The following is a 27,062-nucleotide window of genomic DNA, read 5'->3' on the forward strand; positions in this document are numbered from 1 at the left end:
GAACCCAAGTACCCACCTACACCCCCGCCACCCCGCACACGCACAACGCGTGCGCGCACTCACGAACGCACACACAAGAATATTAATTAAATCGGGGCCATCTTGTGACGAGTTTCTGACGCGTTTTAGCCAGTGTCCTGTCTTATGAAAAGTCGACGTTTCGTAACATACCCACTGCACCAATTGACATATTTCAAAGTTCGTTGAGCTTTTTTTGTAACGCTTGTAAATTTATGTTACTTTTACTGCATTCTATCTCAGTAGGAATTGTTTGAATAGACAATATGCCACTGCCTATGTGCACCTTCGCTCGGTATTGTCTGCAAGACGACACTGTCCATTGCAAGCGCCGGAATTCAGGCACGCGCAGTCGTGGTAGTAACATTATTTCTTATTTCGAGGGTTTGCTTCCGGGATCGGCCACAAAGTTGCGCATCACAGTTCACCCCATAGAAACAACGGCATTGGGTTGTTCTGACAAGCTCTACAACATATTCAAATACAAGTACGACAAATTATTTAAGTGTTTCAGCAGAAGATAAACACAAGGCTATACAAAGGCACTTCGGGACGACAACCATCGTGCTATAGAAGGAGAGTAGCCGGCGCCACGCATTGGCACCAACCTCTCCTTATATACATTTAATAATAAAAAAAAAAGTTTCAGTAGTTGATAACACCTCACATATTCGGCGTAGAAATATTTTGAGCTTCCAAAAGCATATCATAAAAGCTACGAAATATAATTCGTCTTGTATATTATAAACAGCGGCCACTCTAACTCGACCATCTCCTATTCGTGTGCCATTTTTTTTGTCGAAGGCTTAAAAAACCATCACGTGTAATTTTTTTACTCGCCTGAGAGGTTCATCGAATCTGATCGTAGCACCCGAGTGAAAGACGACAGAGACGCTATTAACCAAGGTGGCTTGGTCCGACGCACTTAATCCCAAATTTGGCTCCGTCAGGTCTCCTGCCAGCGCCGTCACCTTTTTAAGCGCGTCTGGCTGTTCTTGCTTCAGGTGTTCGAACATCTGCGAGAAGGAGTCAGCACCTTTAAAATATGGGAGCGTAGATCACTCATCACTTTTAATATATTTTGTTTTACTTTTTAAAGGCGCCTTTAGCTGCCTTTTTTCGGAGTCTAATGAAGTAGCTTGAACAAGTAAAGTATATATCCAGGAAAGACGTCGCGAAGTTAATATTTAAATGCGAAGCATTTTTCGGCGAGATATTGCTTCAGATTGAACGCACCGTGTTTGAATCTGAATACATCCAACGTTCTTCGCATGTTGGTTTTTCAGCAAATGCTTAGGTGTATACAACGCGACGTGCCTTCTTTGGCCTTTTGCACCCAGTTTCTGCAACATGGTATAATGTCGACGATGTTGAGAATCATTTCTGACCGTGCGTGTCTTGGGGGTATCTCTTAGCTAGGCTCAGACAGAGAGCCTAAGTATACCTGAAGGAAGGTAAAGAGCTCCTAAACTACACTAAGGTCCAAATTTAGTTGTGGTGTTGCATTTGTGCACGAGTCTACAATCAACATGTGGCCGCGAGAATGTTTCGTTTGATTATCGAAATGCGGCCCTCACTTGCATCGCTCTTTTCTTCGCTACGCCCCGTTCGTTGACTCGTCTCGCCTTCAGGCCGAGTGTTCCATCCTCGCCGTGCGAGGAGCATAAGCACGGAGCGCGCGTATCTGCAGGCACACAAACAGGTTCTTTCTACTGCTGACATGACCACATTTTCCTGATGACGTCACTACCAACACTGGGGATACCGAAAGGCCCGAGGAGGGCCACGTTATTGTTTTTTTATTTTGTGGTGCGCCCGCGGAGCGTAGCGCTGTCGCGTTTGACGCTGTTGATTATGACGACACTCTGAACTTGATGCGCTTGTTAACTTGAAATGTTAAAAAAATTTGAGAAGTGGTTTAGAGGCCCTTTAAGTTAAAACCGAAACCAGAAACCGGAAGTCACTTTGCTGACCGGTAGTGGCGTAAGAGTAGTTGGGTGTGATCCGCCATACTTGTGGCTATCAAGCCTAGGCCGGCAGCAGTGCGACATCTTCAGCAGGACAGCCGCGTCCCTCAGTAGCAGTAGCAGCAGCAGCAGCCTCGGTCACAGACACCGAGAGAGGTTCATAAGGAAAACTTCACTCTACAAGATGTTGAGTGCTCAAGTAGAGCTTTATCTACTGAACTGTGACTGCTGAATGTTGGCTATCCAAGAACGTGACTGGGGTCAGCCTTTAGATTTTGATTAAATCAACGGTTTGTGGTGTTCACCTTGGAGTCGAACATCTTCTCCAGCCTTGCTTGTGGATTTTCTCCGCGCTTACTGCGAACGAGAAGATAGACCCGCTTCAGGCCGGGGCAAGATCGCAAGAGCTTTTCCAGAAGAACCTGGAACATGAATGTCGAGCCGAAGGAAATAAACATATAGCAGTGAGAAATCGACATGGCTTATTGTGAGCTATTCTTATTCGTAATCAACCGGTGGTCCTTGTGTCAAATGCACAAGTTACAACCTGCAATCCACTAATAACAATACTTTATAGTACAACGATATATCAGTTACAACGGTCAAATTATTCAAATTCCTCAATTTTTCCATTGCCTCCATGTAAAAGCAAACGTTACAATTATCGGTGGCGTATCGGATACAATGATGTAATTCTGGCCGTCCGGAACGGGCTTAGTACAAAAATTTGCCTGAGACTTTGATAAAAAGAAAGTATACTTTGAAGAGAATGGCATGAAAACTCGTTACAAGTGCCGCAAACAGGCTGCCGTGAAGAAATCTGTGAGAGGGCGTTGCATGCGGCAACGGCGCGCTATCATCATCGCAATCGCTGAAGGAAGGAGAGGAAGAGCTTGCTTGGTCGCAGATGTGCAACGCGTCGCAAGGGTTTATAAAGCGAGCTTCCGCCTATTTGTGCCTTCATGTGCCTTCGGTTTCCTCAAAGTGACTTCGGTTTCATCATAAGTGAACTGCACTGCATTTGGAAACGTGTAAGGGAATTTATTATCTTTAGGTAAGCATCATGAACAGAATGTCATACCTACGCTCTCCAAGGAAAAATCTAGCATTTGGCAAGCATTTCTGCCACACAAATTTATTCATCATTGGGCTTGCTCGCGTTTCCTTTCTTGAAAACCCGATTCTTGCCACTATCCTATAGGCTTCCAAAACAACTTCGAGCGGCGTCACTGGATGAGTGTACGGATGCGATAAGCGTCCCCTTTATAACAGGGCGCCGACATGTGTGCCACCAGTCTTGACAAAAAGAAAAAAAAAAAAGCTTTTTGAAGTTGGCCGAGTGCCTAGTCTACTTCGATTAAATCGATGTTACTATACACCAGAGCACGCCTGTCTCGCACCCAGGCTGCTGGCGAGCCGAGCAGATACTCTCGCACCCAGACGCCGGGCTGACCGGGGCTGCCAAGGCGCGCGCGGGCTGCACCAAGTATACAGGGCAAGCTGCAGTTCTGAGGCTTTAAAGTGCGAAAAAGTACCCATTCACGCCGCTTCAGCGTATAAGAGCTCGTCTGGGCACTACCGCGTCATCCTTGGATGTCAAAACAAGCAGCGCAACAAGAGGATATTAGCGTTGTCGGCGACGATTACGACGCGCCACGGAAATAGTGCCGGTGCGGTGTTTTCAGCTTCGCCGCGAGTGGATAACTGTGATTCAAGCAGAAAAAACTAGGAGCCGAGTGAAAATGCGCGAGTAAGTACACTAACTGCGTGTGTGCTGCAGTGTGATGCCCACCTATTTCATTTTGCGAACGTAATTTGCGTGACACGCAGCTGGGTTGAAGGCAGGCGCGAGCTTTGTGTGGGGGTGCACTTCATACCTTTGAGCGTTTCCTTTGACGAAAATCTAGTGCAAGGTAGTGCTTTCAAGTACAAGCAATCAGCATGCTTTGCCGCTTTCAACGTAGTATTAAGCTTTAGTGCTTTTGGTGGCATCCACGCCTTGGAGATTTCGTCTTCAAAAGGTAATAAATGGCACGGTGCTCCTCAACAGCTGGCCAGAATTTCGTGTTTTCATTTCAGTGTTTGATGTCCCCAAATTTATTTGGACACGAGGCATCCAGCTGCACATAATACATATATTGGCACGTAAGTGAACAGTACTCGCGCCAGTGTCCTTTACGTCGCAGGCGTAGCTAACCGGCTTAACTAAGAGTAGCACAGTTTCGCTTGTAAAGCACCATCGTTAGAAGAATAAAATCGCGCAGGTAGCTTCCAAATGGGATCGCTGAACGATACTGCAGGTTATACTCTCTGATAGCACGCTTTTGTGAGCAAGACGCATTATTGTAAGAGCGCTCGTGAAACAAAAATTACGTTCCGCGAAACTACCGGTAAAGCGTACTCTAATTATTACGCGATGCATGCTGAAATGATGAGCTTTCACAAAACTTTGTGCACAACTTGTAATATGGGGCAACGAAACATCGTTTCACTCTTTCGCGAGCTGCACTGCAATTACGATTCACACGTATTACAGCGGGGACGTTTTATTTACAAATGTAACAGCGTAGGTATCTGACGAAGTTGCTTCCGTAGCCCACTCAGCACGCACTGTATACATTGTGGACTTGCATGTGGAAGATGTTCTTGATGTTCCAATAAAATCAGCGAAAATGTCCAGGCTAGAAAAGACGCGAAACACGCTCTCCGACGGGCTGAGTTTCGGGAGTTTCACGTTTGCTTTGTGTAGCGTCTGCTGGCGTGGCAGCCCGCGCATGTTGTTTCGTCGCGTGTGCGATAGATGGCGCGACGCGCGATCCAAATATGGCGATGCGCATAGAATTCGCTGTGTTCTGGTCTATAGAAAAAGGAACACATAAATTCTCAGCCCAGCACTTTGCCCCTTACGGCAGAATGACCTTGTTTTTCTCAATGTTTATTTTTTCCTTTCTCTAGCCTTTTCTGCCACCAACACTCTAACCTCCTCTTACTTATTTCTATCGTGGACGTGTTCAGCTTTCTTTCTTTTTTTTTCGAAAGTCTGCCCTTAGGCATAATATTTATTCAGAAATACACATATAAATTTGCTTCGTGTATGAAGTCCAGTAACGAGCGGTGGTGAGGTCCACTAATCCAGCGGTCAAGGTCGGGTGGTCGGCCAGGCCTGAGGCCTGTTGCTTTCTATTGTTTCCCTAAAAGCCAAAGCTTCATGTAGGCTCGTGCCCAAACTTACAAACGCGTAGGGAACACTTGTTTTCAGAGCAAGTCCGGATTTCGCTCTATTTCAAAAACACAGTGGCTTAGATTTGCATAAAGCTACCGGTGGTTGATAGTTCTTGCTCCTTTTGACAGACTAGTGCAGTGTGCGAACAATGTTTCCGCAACCACTTGCATTTTTGGGGTCAAGAATGTGAAAGGGGCTCATTCCAGCGTTCTCTTTAACAGTGGACCGTACTGTACACCTGGGTGGACGTCTACGCATTTAATTAGAACATGCTGCGTCTTTTCGTTAGCTTGCCCACAGCATGTACATTGTTTTCTTCTTCGTTGAATCTCGCCTTATAATTGCGCATTCTAAGGCAATCCGACCTCGCTTCAAACACTGCTCTAGACGGGAAGCGTCTAGAGCAGTGTTTGCAGAAATATCGTAACTGGGAATATCCACTGCGCGTCTCCTTCCGCCACAACACTGCCACCCCCGCTCGCTTCCGTGCACGTGCAGAGCTCTCGAATTGCCTCTGTGGTGCGTCACAATGTAACTATTGCTGTCTAGCTGGGCGCTACGGAGTCGATGTTAAAACACCCTCGAAACGTTGACCGACCGCTTGGCCACCGGAGAATTGTATATTACGAGCAGAAGGCCCAAGAACAGTCGTTTGTCTTCGCCCGCGCAGGCCTTGTGCCTTTGCTGGGATTCGAGCGATCATTGAAAACATAAATGTCAATCTCTTTAACGTGAAAGATGTAATGAACCATGCGCCGCAGGGGCTGGGAACGAAGGAAACGCTGGGTGCTCATAAATGTCTTGGCTAGGCATTGCAAGGCTGGGCTATGTGGAACGAACTATATTGCTTGGCGAAGGGTCGTCGCGGTGACGTGAAGTGAACGATTAATTAGTATGGTCTTAATTAGCTCGTGCTTAATTAACGATTATGTAATTAACAAGAGCTCAATTAACGATTAACCTTAATTAGCAATGTATCAAGAAGATGAAGAAGAGGGCGAAGAGAGCGCCTGCCAGCCGAGCAGCGTGCGAGAAAGTAGAGGCCGATCATAATAGCTTTTTGTTCACTTTGCACGCCCTAACCTCGAACTTAAGCAGCACGGCTGTGAAAATTGCAGTTGTCAAGTGACCTCGCTGCTTAGATGAAGTTGCAGAACGTTTGCTTTTCAGAAGTGTAATCCATGGAAACAAGCTAATTTATTGTAACCACACTCATCTAATAAAATACCTATTTCTTAATTATTCATCCCTGCTTCGGTGGCGACGCTTCTAGGGCCGCGACGCCGCAGTGCTCCTGGCCGAATGAGGAGCGTGTCCGCGCACATGTCCATGTCGCCGCAGCTCCCAAATCTGGCGACAAACCGCCTTCGCCGGCAGCGTCTATTCTTTGTAACGCATAGCGCGGCCGCGCAAGCATCATTGCGGGCGCGGTCGTTGTGCGCCCAAAACTTGAGCTTGGGTTCCCTACCAAGAATCCTATGTCACGGTGATAGCGCGCACGCCGTTCGTGACCGGAAAGTGTCGGAACCGCGGTGATAACGCGAGCAAAGTACGCGAGAATCGAGGGTTATTCAAAAAGTAAGGGCTGTTTGGTCCCCAAAAAATAAATATTCGCTAGTAAAAACTTTTATTGGCTGGTTTACTTTAGCACAAAGCTACTTCACTTTTCTACATAATCACCGTTAAATTCTAAGCATCTTTCGTACCGCAGCACCAGTTTCCTTGGTCCCTCTGCATAGAAGTTCGCCACCTGGGAATTCTTTGCCGTTTGAGTTGGTCGGTAAGCATTTTTATTACCCACCTTGCACACACTCTGTGATATCCGAGCTTTTAGTTACAATCGTGCCAATTGTAATGCAGCTGACAGATGAAATTTGTCCGACAGACGACTAACTGTCAGTCGCATCTAATCGCAATTCCCGGTCCACTTGTTGAACATTGTCATTGGTCTGGATTCTGGCCTTTCCACTCCGCTCGTCGTCGTGCACACTTGCGGGCCATTTGTGAAATCTCGGCACCTTTTTAAGAGCTTGAGTCCACCCATAAATTCATGTCTATAAACTAGGCACAACTCCGCATAAATATGAGACGCTGATGATCTTTTTGCAAGAAAAAAAATTACATTACAGCTCGCACTTCACAACAGGCACGAGCAACGATTTTCGAAGACATTGTCGTTTGGATTCCCCGACAAGGAGACGACTACTGGGTCATAGCAATAACTTCGCGAAGAATTAACAGATGGCGCTGAACAAATAAATCTTCATTGTGACGTGTAAATATTTAAATATTCGCAAAGGGCCCTTACTTTTTGAATAGCCCTCGTACATGACGATTTTAGTTGTGCGGTAGAAATACTCTCCAAATACTCGTTTTTTCTTAGAGTGTAATATCTTGCCGTCATGGAAGTAACCATATTTAACCCTTTGAGTCCTGATTTATTTTTTTTTCGATGTAAGCAACTGGTTTTTACAATTTGAGATGCGCATGATCATGGTAGTTCAAAAACATGAAAAAAAAAACTGTGCTCGCACTTTTCAATCAAGAGTAATTAGCGACCGAATTAATTTGTGAATTAAATATTATTTCATAATATGTCGATCATTTGTTTCTTCATTTCTAACTTAAAAATATTTCGATGGGACAGCAAAATACCCAATGGCGAAAATTCGATTTTTCGGCACAGAACTCAGATAAATGCCCTACTTCTGCACGGTGAAAGAAGAAGCTGCCTCAGAGCAATGCGCGAGCAGCGTGACCACTTCTGTAAAAAAAAACAAAAAAAAACCTTCATTCTAATTTATACAGTAACGCCTATTAGCTCTTAAAATTTTCAGACTTCATGATCCGCCCGACTCTTGGCCGATCCCCCTGAGAGGGTAGGTGCCATCATCCCATCATCATCATCATCATCATCATCATCATCATCATCATCATCAATTTCTTCGTTCACACGTGACCTCGCTTTGTTGAGTTCACCAGGTTGGCACGATATGTAGAGCAAATGCTAAGTATGAACTCTTGAAGAAGAACAAAGCTTTATCTTTACCAGGTGCTTGCTGACTGACTTACAAAATTTATGATTCCAATTGGAATCACTGGGCCTGAAAGGGTTAAATATGCCGACGGCTGCAATGTTCTGCGTCCCCTATGACGTAATCATTCGACTTCGTGTGAACTCTTGCGCGAACCCATCACTCTTGAGCTAGACCCAAGCAGCTGTGCTGTTTTACTTTGAGCACGCCGAAGAATAGTTATGTAGCAAACAGCAGTCTCTCACAGAACAGCAAGTGTACAGCTGTATAATTTAGACGCACATTGATTTTTTCGCAATGTGGTTGAAACAGTAAATGACCACAAGAGAAACGGCGCGCGACCTTATCCGCATGCTAGATCACACGGTTCCGTGTATAGTACTATACCGTTCGCTTTAAATGTATTTTCCGAAAAAGCATCTGTCGGTTAGCCATAATTTAGCCTCGTCTAGCCAAGCTTGCAAGTATATGTGACCCAGACCTTTCGGAAAAGCCAGATTACGATATTATTCATTTATATGTACAACAAGGATTCAGTTAAGGGATTTAATGTGACTGCTCAGACCAGATGATTGGAGGTGCCGATGATTACAACGATTATGTGATGATCCACAACACTCAGTGGCAGATATGATGCGTTATCAATGTTGTTTGCCACGGGGATCATTCCATTTGCGGCCTATTCGGAGATATAAATGGCTGCAGGAACATAGAGGCCCAGAACCGAGGTAGGTTATTAGGGGATTTCTAAAATTGTCATACGCAATTCTGAATGCATGATTTCTTGGTCAATACGCACATATGAGCATAATCAAAGAGACAAACTGTGAGTTTTGAACGGATGCTGATGCATTTAGGCGCTACTTCAGGTTTGGGAAGGAGGGCACTTACAATTTTAGCAGTTCATGCACTTATAAGCAACAAAGACATCGGCTTGTGTTCCCTGGAGTCTTCAGTGACGGCGGACGTTAAATGCACGCATACATGCGAAAGGCCGGCGTATGGTGACTGCATGATTATAATCAACTTCTAATCTGGCAATCTACAAACTCTACGAAAGAATGCACATACATCACAAACCAATGCGCAAATTACTCACGCGAGTTTGGCTTATAGTCATTCACCTTTCCAATGAAGCCTGTTCCACCGGTGATGAACACAACTCGATCGTAATAGAAACTTGCAACCTTGGAGCCATCTTTCCTCTCCTCGTCCGCGGTAGATGTTAGGCATTGTGGTTGCTTTGATACTCTGGCTGCCATGATGGACGCCTCCCAGCGGACTAAAGTATCGAAGAAAAGGATTACTTTAGACACGTGCAAGAACGCACGCAGTAATACTTGGAAGAGCAGACTGCTGGGCCGATGAACAAGCGTGCGTTTTACGCCCAACACGCTGCGCTTCGAATGACGCGGAATTTCTGTCCGCTCAAAGGATTAGCAGAAAAATTTATTTCCCCTCGTGCTCACTGTAGGATAAAAGTAGCGAAGCAATAAAGTCATAGTGGTGAGGAAGCAGCGGCACTGGCGACATTAAATGACACAGTTGCACGTTTATAGCCGACACAAGCTCGTTATCATTTTGATGTGGCACTGAACACCTTCAAACTGTTGGGTATTGAATGACCAAAGCGGAGTCGTTTGGACCGGCCATGGTCTTTTGCGAGCGTTACCGGCAGCTAGTGTACCCGAACAACCAGCGAACGCTTACCATTATAACTATTGAAGTGAAATTTTAACAGCGAAGCTTTTTAGGCCCGCCGTAAAAACTTTTGTGTGTACAAAAACTATCATCACCATGAACGGGTACGTGCCACAGAAATTGGGCAGATCCCACTACTCACCGCTGGTCCACTAGAAATGAAAATTCAACAGACGGGCGGCACGCACCATTTAAGATTTCTATACAGACGTAACCAGTAACTGAGAAAAGCTTTACCAACCGTCGGGATTAATGCAGTGATAAACACCATGGCCGCGCGTTTCCGCTTCGCTGAAGCATCTGACCGGAGTGCTTCAGCGGTACACTCTAAGAAAAAATTGAGTATTTGCCTAGGCCCGGCCACTTAAACCTGCTGGTTTCTCCTAATAAAGTTTATTCCTCCTCCTCCTGGGGAGTGTTTCTGCCACACAACTATAATCGTCATCCACCTTGCGTACTTTCCTCGCGTTATCACCGCGGTCCCGGCAATTCCAGGTCACGAACGACGACGGCGCGTGCGTTATCGGTGTGACATGGCATTCTTGATAGGAAAGTGACGGGAGCCGGGTTTTCAAGACAGGAAACGCGAGCAAGCCAGATGACTATTATTGTTGTGTGGCAGAAATACTCCCCAAATACTCGATTTTTTATTAGAGTGTTACGTACAAGGAGAGAATACTAGGGAACGGGAAAGGCAACGGCAGCTGCGAGAAGACCCCGAAGCGATGGAGGCCATACGCGAACGACGGTGTGCCCGTAGATCTATGGAAGGTGCGAACGCTCGGTTCCAGCGCGGGTTTCTGTCTCTGGTGTTTGGGCAACCGTGTCGTGTCTCACTGTCTGTGGCTTAAGTTGAACCTCTCTGCTCTGAGAAGAAACCTAGAAAACACCTAGCATTGCTTATAAAGCCTAGCAACAACCTAGAAGCAACTTCGCTGTTGAAAGGCTTGCGCCACTTAGTGCACGCTTCGCCATTTTTTTTGTGCTGGACCACTTGACCAGACCATATCGAAGCCGCATGCGAGTCTACAGAGAAAGGTTAGCGTGTGCACACAAAAATGGAGGCGCAAGATGCATTCTGCATGCCAACCCTTTACTTGTCATGGTTGGGTCAGCTGGATCTCATTGTTACGTTTACAACCATAGAAAGCGCCGCAATAATCATTGCTTTAAGAAAACTACGGGTATATTCTACACAACATGCTGTAGTGCTGCCGAACTCGAAGTCAACGTTATAACTGTTACATCGTGGCCTTGTTTTAGAGAAGCTTACTAGGCAATCTCTGGCGTGGCTTAAAGACGGGAATGGTCCTGCTGACGTTCTCTCACGTGAAGCGCTGTCATGTTCCCCAACCTAAAAGCCCCAAAGAATTAGCAGCACACTAGGGACGCAATCCGCGATTACTTAAGGTTATCCACAAAACATAAGACGAAGGCTGTGTGGTGCAACGACGTATTCACGAAAAAGCTACCTTACTAATAATAATGGTTGGGGTTTAACGCCCCAAAACTACGATATGATTATGAGAGACGCCGTAGTGGAGGGCTCCGGAAATTTTGACCATATTGTGTCCTTTAACTTGCACCTAAATCCAAGTGCACGGGCCTCAAGCATTTTCGCCTCCATCAAAAACGCGGCCGCCGCGGCCGGGATTCAAACCCGCGACCTGCGGTTAAGAAGTCGAGCACCATAACCACTAGATGACTGGGGCGGGTAAAGCTACCTTACTGTGCCGCATTGAGCCAGCTCTGCGTACAAAAATGGAGGCGCAAGATGCATTCTGCATGCCCACCCTTGAAGTGTCATGGTTGGGTCAGCTGGACCTCATTGTTACGTTTACAACCATAGAAAGCGCCGCAATAGCCATTGCTTTAAGAAAAATACGGGTATTTTCTACACAACATGTTGTATTTTTGCCCAATCTGGACGGAGGCCGCGATCCCCTACTCGGAGAGACCGTCAGACTTCACTTAAACGACAGCTACCACCACTGCCACCACCACCACCGCCCAATGCATCACAATCGGAGAGCCGAAAAGACGCAGAGGCTTTGAAAGCGGCGGCGGATGTCGCGTGGCCCTCACTGCCACCACTTCGCACTCATAAAGAGCCGATGCAGAATGCCCCGCAATGTGCTTCATCGTCCACAGATGATTGCCACGACAAAAACCTACAAGCCCTCGCTGTGTTGAGGTCTCTCATGACCACGATGCGCTCTCTCCTCAACGAAATGACTGCTCCGTCAGCTGAATGCGCTCTGCAAGTTTTGGATTCCTTGGAGCCAGTCCTTGCAAGCCTTTTTTAACATCTCGCAGAGGAACCGATGTCAAATTTCTCGGTTTTGACTGTCTGTGTGTGTGTGTGCGGTGAACACTGATGTGTGTGCGCGTATTACTTTTCCCCTCTTTCCTGCTTGCTCTTTCTATTCTTTTTTTCTCCCCTTCCCCCTCCCCCCGTGTATGGTAGCAAACCGGGTACAACCTGGTTAACCTCCCTGCCTTTCCTTTGCTTTTATCTCTCTCTCTCTCTGCGTACTCTCCGGCTTGACTATTTGAAAACGTAGCGATACGCTTCCCTGATTTGTTCCTTATCTCGAGAGATGGATAATATCGAACATTTGAACTGGCTCTGCCCGCCGTTTGACGTTAAAAGAAAGACACTGTTGTCAAAGAGAGGCATCGTTGGAGGGACGATGCGCGTCGATAAAACCAAATACGAAGCATGGGTGTCGACTTCGGCTTGTTGGTTTGTCATTCTCGTAGACTGTTGCGCTCCGTGTGTGTCATTTTGTGTTCCCTGTCTACGTCTTTCACGTGCAACAGTTTACGAGAACGAAGCATGGATAGTTGTTACAGCAGCTACCGGCGCAACCCTTTGCTTTTATAGCGACACTGAAGTTTTTAGGTGCTACAGCTAATGAAGAAGCGATATGTAACCCTCCGTTAGGTGACGAAGCTTGTCCAGAAATCGAAGCTGACTGAATCTTTGAGGTCTGGTGTTCGCTCAGCGTCTTCGTAATATGCGCTACGAAGCGAATACGGGGCAGCCCACACGTGCACAATCGCCTACGGTGTGCGCAGGGTCTCTGTGTTGAAGAGCATTGGCAATGAAGCACTCGGAACATATATGCTAGCAAAGTGGGCACGGAACATATTATAAGGCCACTGTGGCATAATCAACTCAGTTTGCATATATAAAGGATCCTACTTTTAGTGCTACAACTTGTGGTAATTGCAAGATAGAGCTGCTCAATTCGTGTCCTGCCCGTTTAGTAACTGCCTATGAGATTCCGCTTATGTCAGCCGCGCTTTAATGAGCCCGACGCAGCGCTTTTGTCGTGGTATGCTATGCATTTTTCCTTTTCCCGAGATGGTCAGTTTCGCGTGGCTGTTTCCAGCCTTCGTTGTTACCTAAACTGACCTGCACGCCGCGTAAACCAGGCTCGCTTATCAAGTTTCTCGGTGGGCGTAGGCAGAGAGTTTAGCTATGGGCTAGCAGTTTCACTATTCACATGCTTTCGTGACGCATAAGTACTTTTATTCAGCTAAGTGAAGCAACTTGAATGAAATTTGCTGCATTTTAGTAAACGGAAACGGCTTCATTTTTTTTTTCACGCGGCAGTGAATCATTACACTCGCTGTAACACTCCCGTTCGTGGCTGTTCTATTTCTTTTGTACGCCTGCTGTTTCTGTCCCCTTTTCTTCCCCTCTGTATTGCCCTCCCCCTTCCCCCTAGTTGAGGGTAGCGAACCGGATATTTCGACTCAGGTTAACCGGCCTGCCTTTCCCTCGTTTTCATCCCTCTTTCTATCTTCAGTTCTTAGGATTCATGGAACTAGGCTTTTTTTTATATTGCACGGGCTCTTAATGAGGATAAATGAAGTCAGGGGTGCAGTGTTATAAGGTTGTAATGGCTATAAACAGGAAACCGTTAACATCGCATTTTTTTTTGTAAACAAGAATTTAAAGAGTGCTCAAAACAATGAAATCGAGGCGCCTAAGTTTTATCGTCAACGTAAAATATGGACAAAAATAGTGTTTTTGCGGATATTTTTAGAATGAAAATAACATAAAAGTTATTGATTGCTTGATTTACTGAATTTTGTTGACTAAACTCTCTTTGGCAGTTATTCGCCACGGTGTACCACTTTTATTCGTTCTGAACACATTGTCGGTTCATGTTTGTCGACTGCACATATGAAATTGCACTTTGTTGCGCAATGTCAGACCTTTAAGAAAAGAGGATGCTTCAACTTCTTTCCTAAGTGAACTTTTTTTCTCGCCTACGTCACGAAGATATACATGTCTCTTTGAAGTACGGAACAAACGTAGCCGAACATAGTAGTCTTTGAGTACTTTTTGAATTCGCTCAACGTGCTCAACTGCAGGTCGGGAAAACAAGCTTCGTAGCCAGGTCTTAAAAAAAAAAAACGCTTAAAAAACGCCCATTCTACATTCCTCACAGATGGGACTAATTATCGTTTAACAACATGTACGGCTGAAGTTCTGCGGGCAAGGACCGGAGATGAGATTCATAAAAAAAAGCACACGCGGCATTTAGCCCTTTCAGCCCTGAACATTTTTAACGAGCAGAATTTTTTTTTTCCCTACTGCGTATTGTTTTACTACCGTGTGAAGAGTACGAAAATAACGCATTGTGAGCCACGGATCCAAGCAAAATGGCGCGATGTCCTATATATAGGACACCAGAGCTTAGTAGAGGTGAATTGCAATATGGTGCATTCTAAATCGCTCTGTAACTCTACTACATCGTTAACACGTGTAAACGTTGTGAAGTGAGCGTGACATGTACTATCGCGCTCAGTATGAGCTACATCACGCGAGCGCGTGGCCGAGCGCTCTGCAAGGTTGTACAGTGGCGCCGATCACGGCTTATTTTCGAGTTATCGGGAGAGAATTAGGCTGCTCGTGCGAGCACGCATTGCCCCCACTTGCTCGTTCTCACCCTCGAAGTTATCATTTTTGGGGCTGATATTACCGCAGGGCAAAACGAGGGCGAGGGTGAAAGCAAGTGGAGGCGATGCGCGCTCGCTGGGACAGCCAAACTCTCTCCCGATAACTCGAAAATAAGCCATGATCGGCGCCACTGTACAACCTTTCAGAGCGCTCGGCCACGCGCTCGCGTGATGTAGCTCATACTGAGCGCGATAGTACCAGATGTTAGTTAGTGCGTCTGAAAGGTGCAAAACCACGTTTTTGCGCTCTGGCTGATAGACAGCTCTTCATTGCACTTCAACCGCCTCCGTGTAATTAGGGAGGCTTATTAGGATCTAACGTCGTAGTAGATTGCCAAATTTTTCACTACGGTGCCGATACCGTATTCGCCGATACGTGCAAGAAGAAGCTGCCGGAACTGCACTTCATCATTATCATCATCATCTTGTTCTTCTATTTCTTCTAGCTCCCTCATGCACCATTCATATTAGTGCAGCAAACGTAGTCAGATTCATTACATGCAGTCTTGCTGTTGGGCTCCCCTTGCAAATTAGTAAAGTAATCTAGGATGATTTCTCGCTTCTCTAGTAGAATAAAAGCACGTCAGAGGCAGCCACGAGCAATACGGCTATGGATCAACGTGCAGTGCATTCAGAGCTCTGATCACCACTAAGCTCTAGTATCCTATATTTACGACACGGAGAATGTGTATTGCTGCGGGCGATACGTTTATACTTTATAGGGAGGACTCGTCTCTCTAAATAAGCCCTTCAGAATCTTAGAAACAATAAAAAAAGTTAAGATGGCGAAGTCACCATGCTTTCAAGTTTGCAGATATACTAGGAAGACGGCGATGAAAATAGTACTACCTATGCCGCCAGAGATGTATCAAGGATACATCAGATTCCCGTAATTTCATAATTATGTCGCGATTCAAAGTGATTTTCATTGGTGTCCCTTTTATAGGACACCAGATCAGGAAGGATTAATTCATTGCATAACTGTCTCTTACATTTAGATACACGAGCACGTACTAATGACATGATGCTCTTTAACAGAGCGAATATTTTTAAGGCGAAAGCCTTATATGGCTCATCAAACGCGAAAACTGAACGCCGCCCCGCGACGTCGACGCCAACGCGAGTGATGCAAAAAAATCATGACGTGATGGCGTCACCATGACGTCACAGATAGCCAAAATTTGTGGCATCATCTTGACGCCACTGTAACGCCACATCACGTGACGTCACATGATGGCGTCATCACATGACATCGTCGCTTGGCCAAAGGTGTGCCGATCACGGAGGCGGTGCACTACCAGGTAAATGCCTCCGATCCTGGGGTCTCATGAAGGGAGGCGGGGGAGGATCGATACATCGACTGTGAAGAAAAAGTCAAAGATGGCCTTCACCTTTTAGTCGCATTAGGTGAATGCATAAGGAACCCTGTGATTTTTTTTCTTTGATGCATTCAAATATATGTACCTCTCGCTATCGGCAATACTTGCTCTGAAAATAAAATGTTCCTGTTCAAGAGAACCCGCAGGGAGACCTACGGTTAGGCCAATGCAATCGACTGAGAAGGAAGGGAAACAGAGGGAGATGGCTTTCGCCTTCGAGTCCTCTTAGGCGAATGTATAAGGCAACGTGTGACTTTTTTTTCTTCCACGCAGAACGCCTGCGCGCGCCAGCCGCGCGCCCTACATTATGCATGCCTACATGGTAACAGCGGGGACCATAGCCAGCGCCCGCACGAACTCTATCAGGGTGACTGCAGGGTGGTCGACCTGGTTAGTTAGTGATTCATGACCCTAGGTGTACAGCGCATACGAAAACAGGGAGGACGATAAAGACAGAGACACAGTTGGTAGACTGCGCGAGTATCTGTGTTTATCGTCGTCCTTGTTTACGTATGCGCTGCACATAAGACCATCAATCAAGGCGACAAGTCCTCTCAAGATGACTTTTGGCCTTGATAGAGCTTGTTGAACTCGGATATTGGTTGGCTGGTTTAGCTGGTTCAACGCTCCAAAGCGACTGAGGCTACATATGGGAGACGCCGTAGTGGAGGACCCCTTATAATTTCGACTAGTTTGGGTTCTTTGACGTGTAGTACGTCGTGTGCTCACATCATACAGTAAACGGGCCTCCAGCATTTGGCCTCCATCGAAACGCGACCACAGCAGCCATGTTCAGACCCGCGCCGTTCGGGCCAGCAGCCGAGCACCTTAACCACTCTACTACCGTGGTACGTGAACACGCAGCGTGTGCGCAGCGTGCATGACGTAGCCAGGGGGGGGGGGAGAGGTTCAAACTCTGCCTCCAAATTTGCAATTTCGCAAGTGTACATATACACACAGACATACAAACATACGCACGAACATGCACATAGGTTGGTTGACCCCACCCCTCATCCACGAAAAGAAATTTCTGGCGACACCCCCGGCAGTATGCTTCGAAGTTCTCGCTGAGCAGAGAATTTGGAGGCCTCAGCAGAACCTGATAAGCGTATGGGGGAGAGCCGTGCGGAGGAGGGGCACAACGGTACCGGGCGCTGCCGATGAATGTGGAGTGAAAACTGTAACGCGACTGCTCACCTCTCCGCTCTCCCCTTCACGCCGCCTTGAGTTCCAGTTACTTTGCCCGCACTACCCTACCCGCACGCTGCAAGCGTTCTGCACGTGTTTTCGGAGGTATCTTGGCTCGCGAGGCGTTCTAAGAAGATCTGAGTGACTGAGGACTCCTTTCGCAGCTGCAGTGTGGCGAACGGGCAGTGTCGACTCAGCCTTGTAGGAGATGCGGAGCAGGTAATAGCAGAGAACATCGTCCTGGTCTGAGCGAAGGACTTTTTACATAACGACATAATTTGGGCGCACCTGAGAACGAGGAAGATAAACGAGAGAAAACAGGATATATTGCCAGATTCACTACATTTGCCTTAAGAGACAGGACTGTACTGTTTCCCACAAAAAAATCCACGCCTCTCCACAATCATGGCCAGTGAGCGAAGCTCTGGGTATCGTATGGGTGAGTAACCGTACGTTACCCGAGCGTTGCCCCGTATAATGTAAATTGAGTGACATAAAGTGACAAGTTGAGTCGACGACAAAGCTAGGTCCTAAGTAAGGTCCATAATCTGTACATTGAAGTCGCCGACTAGTGTGAAGGGTTTGTGCTTGCAGGTGTTTTATATTGTTTTGTCACCGTTATGACTAATATTGGTCTGTTGTTATACCTACTGTTAAAACCACGCATCTTCATGAAGTGAATCACGACGGGTGGGCGAGTAGGTGTGCAAGCACGGACACGGACGCCACACGGACGGACATGCCTCGGCCTTAAGGTGCTTCGCCCCTAATATATCTGCTATAAATCCGTGTCGCCTCTGTTGGCTACCACGCATTTCCATCGGCACTGCGGAAATGGACAAAATATATCGCCGCACAACACAAGTAGGACACATGTGTACACGCCTTTCGGGAGTACCTCCTCTATGACATGGAATAGCGGCAGCAGCGTAAACACAGGTTGGCGCGGAATCAACTGACATATTTCAAGTAGGGAATTTTAAGGGCTCGTTGCTTTGCTTCATGCAACCTTAATGAAGACCACAGATAATGAAGCCACGACAGGTATGAGGAACGTTAATTGTAACTGTATTGTAGTAATTGTGAAATAAATGGGAAGAAAAGTAAAGTGATCGGAAAGACAGTTTGAGAAAGTTATTTCCGTAGAAAAACTGCCTGACTAATTTTAAATAAAGTTTATTCGTTCATTCGTTCGCCCACTTTAATTTCTTGACAGTTATATCACAATTAATACAACACAGTTACAACAGGACAATTAACGTCGCCTGTACCTTCCTTGGCTTCATTATCAGTTGTCTTTCATTAACATTATACCTCAGGTGGCCGTATAATATATACGGATGGAGGAAAAAAAAGTAAGTCTCTATAAAGAGGACCAAGTATGTCATTCATTTACCACCAATTAGAAAGTAATTTCTTGAACACTGCATCTGGCAGATGGCGTCATTTTACATGAATGCTTTTTGCAAACGCTTCTTGAAGTCGCACATGTGCCTGCTTAGCTCCTCATAAATTGCTGCAAATTCGTCATCAACGGCTTGCAGTTGCAATCAGCGGATTCGTCAACAATTTGGCATGTGTATGTTCGCTCCGTGCCACACTGTATATAGCTTCGTAAAATATTATTATTGGTGAAAAGACGGAAGTTAAACGCACTGTAGTAATTTCTGCATTAGTACCGACACAACCGAGACGCGGACGTGTATCAATCTCCCAGTAACTCGATTTATCAGTGCAGTTGTGAAGCAGAAATGAACTGTGGTTATGTTCAGTGCTTCGTGCAGATACTAATTTTCTATGCACGCGTGAACTCTGACCACGCACTGCTATAGCGCATGCAACAATTTGTTTACCTTGTTCAGCGCACTTCAGTTTGCTGCCATATGTTTCGGAATCACTAGAATTTTACGTGTGAATTCAACCCCTTCGTGTTTACAATGCTGTAATGGCACTTAACAGTGCAAACCAGTCCTCTGTCGGGGCGACATCGCAGAACGAGAGACGTTTCATGTGCAGTGCGAGCTTCGCAAATGCCTGGGAGCCAAGGGCAGCGGAGGGGTCGTACCAAGCGGCAGAAGTTCGCTTTCTCCGGTAGGGCAATGACCAGCGCTGGCGTCGGCTGAGAAACTTGAGCGGGTTTCCCCTGTTCCCTGTGAACGCAATTTCTGACTGGTCACGTTCACTGGATGCATTTTTAGGGGCGAAGCTCCTTAAGGCGGCACCTGTTCGTCCCTCGTAGTCGTCGTGGTCGTAGTAGTGAGTAACAAGTCTTACGCTTTGACCTCCAAGGTGGTGCCGGTGGGAGATTTCTCCTGTGCGTTGTTGAACAATAAAAAATTCGCAGCGTGCGCGTTAACTAAAAGCCGAATTCTTCTGTCTCTCATTCCCCATTAGCAGCCATTGGCATGTTCCAGTAGGAAACGTTAGTAGAAGTAGAAGTGTAAGTGTTAGCTAAAAGCCGACTTCTTCTGTCTCTCATTGCCATTAGCAGCCATTGTTTACCTCCAAGGTAGTGCCTGGTGAGATTTCTCCTGTGCGTGATTAAACAATAAAAATTTTGTTCAAAACGCCGTTGATTGATGAAATAAACCAACGAAAGACGCCAGATGTTTTGTAAAAGCAGAACGAAAGAACACCAGATGTTTTTCTTAAAGTGTAGTAGTAGTAGTTGCATGTAGCCACCTCGCCCGATCGTCAACGGGCGAGGTGGACCGGCAACGGCGCGAGGACCCTGCCGTACGAGAGTTAAATCACACTAAAAGGCATACTTTGCGGGCGATACACTCTAGTGAGCTTTCAACTTTTCGTCTTAATGTACATGATAAAGAAATTATTTCTACGAAAAACGCAAGGCACACCTTGAGCAATATGTTTGGTTTTGGGACGCTAAATGGAACCATGAGGTGATGCGAAGCCGGAGCACTTGCACGATCGCGTTCCGTTGGCTTTCGTTGGGCATGCTACCGACCTCGCGTCGTGGAACGCGCGTCCTGTCTTCCCTCTAGCCTTGCCTTTAATTCGCACAGGGCGAGCGGGGAATGCGGTCGCTCTTTCGCTCGGGAGTGGACTTCTTCCTTGCATTTCACCGATCACAAGTGATAATGAAGGGACCACGTAAACCAACAGTACAATAAAAGTTTGATGTTTAATATATACACGATGTTTCACACTCTTTATATTATGTACTGGGCGCATTTCACGGAAGAGTTTCACGGTTTACAGATGATTCCCTCCGTAGCTTCGCCCCACTCATCATCATTCACCCCGTGGATATGCTGTGATTTTTTTTTGTAGAAGTTATTCTAGCGTCATTAGGTGGAGCACGATCCAATGGTCATAAATTTTTCTGGCTTGGGTCTCGTTTCTTTTTTTTTCGTATTGACGACACCAAGTTGAAAATTAGTGCAAAATGCCTAGCACTCTCATAGAGTGCGTAAGGGGAAAAGAAGAAACGGTGTGAATAAAATGGAAGACTACTTACAACCGTACACGGGCGTCGTCGGCAACACGCCTGTTGTAAAACTGGCCCGAACATAAATGCGGTTTTATATAAACAAGACAAAAAAAATGCAGGGAGCAGCTTGCTCAACAAGACGTCAGGCATGTAACGTACCGCGAATGAAAAGCTGCGTCGGAATGTGTAATAAGCAAAAAAACCTTCAGGCCCTATTTTTGCTGGCATATATGAAATTACCTCATTCAGAAGTGTCCACAACAAAGTGACAGCGCAGCTTGTGTACCACGAAATACGATGTCAGGATAAATTCATGGCCGTAATGTGGAGAGGGTGTCATGACCAGCAGTATTGAATTTCTAAGTTTTTAATACCGAAGCTCTGCTAGCTCGGTACAATATATCATGACCTAAAATTATCAGCATGATCAGGGCTGGGCAAAGATACTTTGAAATTGTATCGCGATACGACGCAAGATACTCAGGCAAGAAGTACTTGAGATACAGATACAAGATACTACAACATTGATTGTATCCGATACGATACATTCCAATTGTATCTTAAGATACTTCGATACATTCGCAAATTTGTTACTATATATTCATATAATGTAGCACTAAAGTCGAAAATTTATTAACTGTGAGCAATAGTGTTTCATTTGAATGAAATGTGTGCTGATATCTCAAAGCTTTGTACTTCTAGCTCAAGCTATGTCGGTTTCATTCCGAAACAACTTATGGCGTTTCTTAACTGCTTAACGTAATAGTTCTTTATGCACTTCGCTGATAGCGGTTCTTGCTTGTCGCTTTTGTAATTGACGAAAGTCACTGCTCTACTTGCCGACCAGCCATCGGGTTGCCATCTGCTTACCACAACGTCAATAAGAAGCCTCTGCACGATGGTACAAATACTGCTGTGCAGTTCTACCTTGCCCGTAAACGCATTACTATTTTCACCATAGCGGATCACCGGACAGGTGTACGGCACCAAGAACATGTGCAGCCCAGAAACCTTTCAGACGTTGTTCACTCTATTGGCACTTATCGCGCCGATTACCTGGTGATTAGTAGCAGTATACAAAAGACTATAGGGACGCTTAAACAAGGAAAACAAATATATCTAAGTAAAATGGAAAAGAAATCCGTATCCAACACAGCGAATAAGTATAGAAACACAATACAGATGGCCACCCAAAGAACTAGCGATATATTGAAGAGTTAATGATATTATTCAGAATAATTGTTGCGTTTTGCGTCGCAAAACCACGATATGATTATGAGAGACGCTGTAATGGAGGGCTCCGGAAATTTCGACCACCTGGTGTTCTAAAACCTCAATATAAGCGCACGGGCCTCGAGCATTTTCTCTCCATCGAAATGTGGCCACCGCGACCTTCGGGACAGCAGTCAAGCACCATCACCACTAGACCACCGTGGCGAGTGACCCCTAATAACTATGACAATTAGGCATTTAAGGTAAGACCATAGAAAATGCAGTGGATATGCAAAGTAGCGTAAAACGGCTCGTCGGGACGCTCATGAGAAAAACGGAGCATTTGGTTTCTCGAATCCATTTCCTAATGACTTAAAGATGGCTATTATAATGAAAACTCAATTTCGCTAACTTACTTAGCAGTAAGCAGAATTTGTTACTGTATGCTCTAGGCACGCCCGGATAATTATATATTTGTTCTCAACATTTTATTTTTATTTACAAAATACTGAAGGCCCAAACAGGGGCCCAAGCAGGAGGGGCAAAAGTACGCGAGAAGGCACATCAAATAAAAGCAGAGCGATCGCATACCCAACAGAAATTAACACTGATAGATATAAAAAAAGAAACTGCAGCACAAAATAAGGCAAAAAACTGCATATTTTCTTTAGAAGGGGCACTCCAAATTGAAGCAACAAAGATGGATGCCTGTTCTGTTAGGTCCAGCATCGGTACCTGTGCGCGGTGCTATAGCTGTTAGAATGGTATTCGTATATAAGTCAATCTCATTGCATGTAAGCCAAACTTAATTATAATAGTATCTGGGGTTAACGTCCCAAAACCACGATATGATTATGAGAGACGCCGCAGTGGAGGAATCCAAAAATTTTGACCACCTGGGGTTCTTTAACGTGCACCTAAATCTAACTACACGGGCCTCATACATTTTCGCCTCCATCGAAAATGCTGCCGCCGCGGCCGGGATTCGATACCGCGACCTTCGGGTCAGCAGTCGAGCGCCATAACCACTAGACCACCGTGGCGGGGCATAAGCCTAACACTTACATCCGCGAAATCCTTCCAATCAACGATGCATGAAAGCCACGATACGCAAATCAACACTCAATTCTTGCATCATTCAGACTTCATAACGAAGCACCACGCAAGAGAAACTTTGACAACGACGCTAAAGCAGCATCAGGATGTGTGCGAAAGACGCCGCACGCATTGGAGTACGGGCACAGAAGACTAAGTGCCAAGCGTCATGGCAGACACAACTAAAGATCAAAGAAAAAAGCGAGGAAAGAAAATGTCGGCTAGGCATGGACGTTCGCGTCCTTGCCTGTCAAGACGATGCGAGGGCCACCACGTGACTCTGCTCCACCAATAGGGACGCTCAGAGCTCTTCGCCTATCCTCGCCGGAAAACTCTGGCGTAAAGGTAAAATAATATGTAAATAATATGTCGCTGCATTTAGTTTATTCTGGTGACAGTGGCAGTAGTACCGGCTTGAGAAGCGGAGTTCAGCCAACGTTTATTGTTTCGACCGGCGGTGGTGCGATCGCAGTATCTTGTATCTTAAGGTACACTATACATTCTTCAAAGTATCGGAAATGCAGATACTGATACACGTCTTGCGAGACGTATCGCGATACAGATACAAGATACCCAAAGAGTATCTAAGATAGTATTTAAGATACATGTATCTTCGATACTGCCCAGCACTGGTTCATGATGAACTGGCACGCGCTCTCTTCTTCGTCTTCTTCATTTTCTGTGGAGCTGTGCACGATGGTCCGAGCTTCTCGTGAACACGAGTTTGCTCCGAGCTCGCACTACGGCGGCCATGATAAGAAGACAATGTGGAGCGCGCGATAGCAGCGTTGAGAAAAACGGCTACAAAAACGCGCATGTCGTCACAAACGCATGTGCGGCGTTTGCGGCGGTTTTCAAAGCAACAACGCGTGTTAACGCGTCAGTGCCGCCACTCAGCCAGCATTTCAACAGTGCAGTTACGCCAGAGTGATTGTCGCACTGTCTCTTTGCCAACTGAACATCGCGCCTCCCACAGGCGTTTGTCCTCTTTGTCATGGGCGTTTCTCCTCTTTCAGGCAAGTTCTTTCGTTCCACCTGGAGCACAGAAATTTCCACTCCAAAGGCAAAAGGGGCGCACGCGCAGCACCCTTGTACAGCTTGTTTCACTTCAGTGGAATAATACGTCGATTATCACGTTGCGTCGAATATTATGTTACGTCGCAGGTCATAGCTGAATCGTCCCGCTGGCTGGCGTTGCGGCGTGAGTGAGTTGCGGCGCCTCGGCAAGAGCAAAAATCACAGCATATCCACGGAGTGAATGATGATGAGTGGGCGAAGCTGCAGAGGTTCACCGGTAAACCGTGAATCTTCCGTGAATTCTGCCCAGTACATCATCACCGACGTGAGATCGGGCGCGTTCATACTAAAGGTTCGATGAGTTATGACGACTTGCAGCTCACTTTAATTTTACATGTACGCTGTGAATTTTCATTGTTTAGAAAACCATTGCTTTACAAAACATCTGGCGTCTTTCGTTAAGCAGCTGGCGTCTTTTCATTTTGCTTTAGAAACACCTGGCGTTCTTTCGTTTTGCTTTTACAAAACATCTGGCGTCTTTCGTTGGTTTATTTCATCAATCAACGGCGTTTTGAACAAAATTTTTATTGTTTAATGACGCACAGGAGAAATCTCACCAGGCACTACCTTGGAGGTAAACAATGGCTGCTAATGGGAATGAGAGACAGAAGAAGTCGGCTTTTAGCTAACACTTACACTTCTACTTCTACTAACGTTTCCTACTGGAACATGCCAATGGCTGCTAATGGGGAATGAGAGACAGAAGAATTCGGCTTTTAGTTAACGCGCACGCTGCGAATTTTTTATTGTTCAACAACGCACAGGAAAAATCTCCCACCGGCACCACCTTGGAGGTCAAAGCGTAAGAATGGTTACGCACTACGACTACTACTACGACTACGAGGGACGAACGGGTGCCGCCTTAAGGAGCTTCGCCCCTAAAAAACTTACCTATTCAAGGGCTTACCTTTCGAGCACCGGACATCACACACGCGGAGGAGGTCGCCATAGCCCTCGCAGCAGCGGACCCCGCATCTCAAATAATTATTACCGATTCGCGGAGGGCGTGCCAAAATCTCACCCGGGGTTGCATCAGCGATCGCGTCGCCGAAATCCTTAAGCGATGCTATTAACGAGATTGCCCAAATCCACGGGCAGTCATCAGGACTCCTGCTCATACGGGGCTAGTTGGAAACGAGGCTGCAGGTGCCACGGCCCGCGCGCTTAATTACCGGGACCCGCCTCGCCCTCCATCGCCTGATGCTCCAGAACCCAATCCGGCTACCTTGTTCAGGGAAACCACCGCTATGTACTAATCGAACAGGCTCCGCTTCCCACCCCCGGCATCGGGCCTGCCCAAGAAGCACGAGCTCTGGCTCCTCCGTCTCCACACCAATACAGTATTGTGCCCAGCGATACTCAAACATTTCAATCCGCATTCTCTGGGGAGTGCCCGCACTGTGACCATCCGTTAGCGGATCCTTTCCGCATTGTGTGGGCATATATATGCCCCTCAAACCCGGCGGTCACGCCACTACCCTCCCCTTCGCCCCCCCCCCCCCCCCGCGCCACCCAAGAGAGCTGGGAGACTGCCTTGCTCGGTTGCTCGACCCTAGAGGCCCAGCGTGCCCTAGTGGCCTTTCGGAAACGCGCCGAATGAGACCGCCGTAGCATGAGCGCGTTGCCCGAGCTAATCGCGGAAGCCAAGCATTGCTTCCCTCTGCCGCTTCCAGACGGCGACACCACCCCGCGAACCCAGAACATTGCGAGAGGAAAGTGGCAGAGATAAAAGGCGCGTTCGTGTGCTTTCATTCATAGGCGCTGCGCCGTGCTCCCGACCGGGCTGCAGAAATTAGGCGCCTTTTCCTCTTCAAACCACTACCACCACCACCATTCATGTGTTTGGCTGTGGCGCAGTCAGTTAAGCGTCCGCGTTTAACGTCGCAGACTAAGAGATCGTGGGTTCGACTCCTGTCAATGGAGCTTTTTCTTCTAGTTACTTTTTCTTTGTCAACTGATCGCGTTCATTCTGCTCACGTATTTCTGTGACGGAAATACGTCATGAAGGTCTTGGTGGACCCCGGCATAAAACACTTTCACGTTAAAATTTTCAATGCGTTGGCTGTGCGACGACGTAGCCCATGGCGGACGCCTGGCGCGTCCCGGACGCTAGAAACGATGTCCGACTGGCGGCGTCCCACCGTTTCACGCCACATAGAGCTTTCAAGGACGTATTTATTGCGACTGCTACATTGGACACCACCAGAATGATTAATTAGGTCCTAATTAGCTCGATCGTCATCAGCATTGTTTAACTAGCAATGACTTAATTGGCATTGTAATAATGAGCACAATATTGATTAGCTAGACCTCAATTAATGATTTACCTTGATTAACCTTAATTAGCAAGGTCATAAGAGGACGAAGAAGAGGGCGAAGAGAGAGCCCGCTGGCCGGGCAACCCGCTAGAATCTAGAGTCCGATCATGACTATAGTTTTTTGTTCACTCTGCACGGCCTAACCCCGAACTTAAGCAACTCCATTGTTAATATGTAGGTCATAAGAACGTTCGTCTTATAATCACGACGCAGCCTTTGTCGCCAAGCAGTTTTTCCATGTTACCACGTACAACGTTGCGCGTTGTACAGTGCCGTCCATGAAAACCGTCGCTGCATATATTGTGGTTACAGTCGATGCACAGAAACAAAACTGACGCAGGAACACATTTTTTAAACAGCGAAGCTGTTCAAAGACCAACTCCGGTGATTTTCCGCGGTCAGTAGATCGCAATGAAGT

At 46.5% G+C, this 27,062-nt stretch overlaps 1 protein-coding gene across 1 annotated transcript in view; it reads right to left on the minus strand.

The window, feature by feature from the left end:
- LOC119381760 (putative fatty acyl-CoA reductase CG5065) overlaps positions 1–9,505 on the minus strand; it is a 33,388-nt gene extending 23,883 nt beyond the window's left edge. Inside the window, exons 1-3 of the mRNA XM_049412887.1 lie at positions 9,368–9,505; positions 2,291–2,407; positions 855–1,034 (exon numbers count right to left, since the gene is read on the minus strand). Coding sequence (XP_049268844.1) covers positions 855–1,034; positions 2,291–2,407; positions 9,368–9,505 — 435 coding nt within the window. The remainder of the gene's footprint in view (positions 1–854; positions 1,035–2,290; positions 2,408–9,367) is intronic.
- Positions 9,506–27,062: the final 17,557 nt, after the last annotated feature.

Source organism: Rhipicephalus sanguineus, chromosome 2, assembly GCF_013339695.2.
Source record: "Rhipicephalus sanguineus isolate Rsan-2018 chromosome 2, BIME_Rsan_1.4, whole genome shotgun sequence".
Lineage (NCBI taxonomy): Eukaryota > Metazoa > Arthropoda > Arachnida > Ixodida > Ixodidae > Rhipicephalus > Rhipicephalus sanguineus.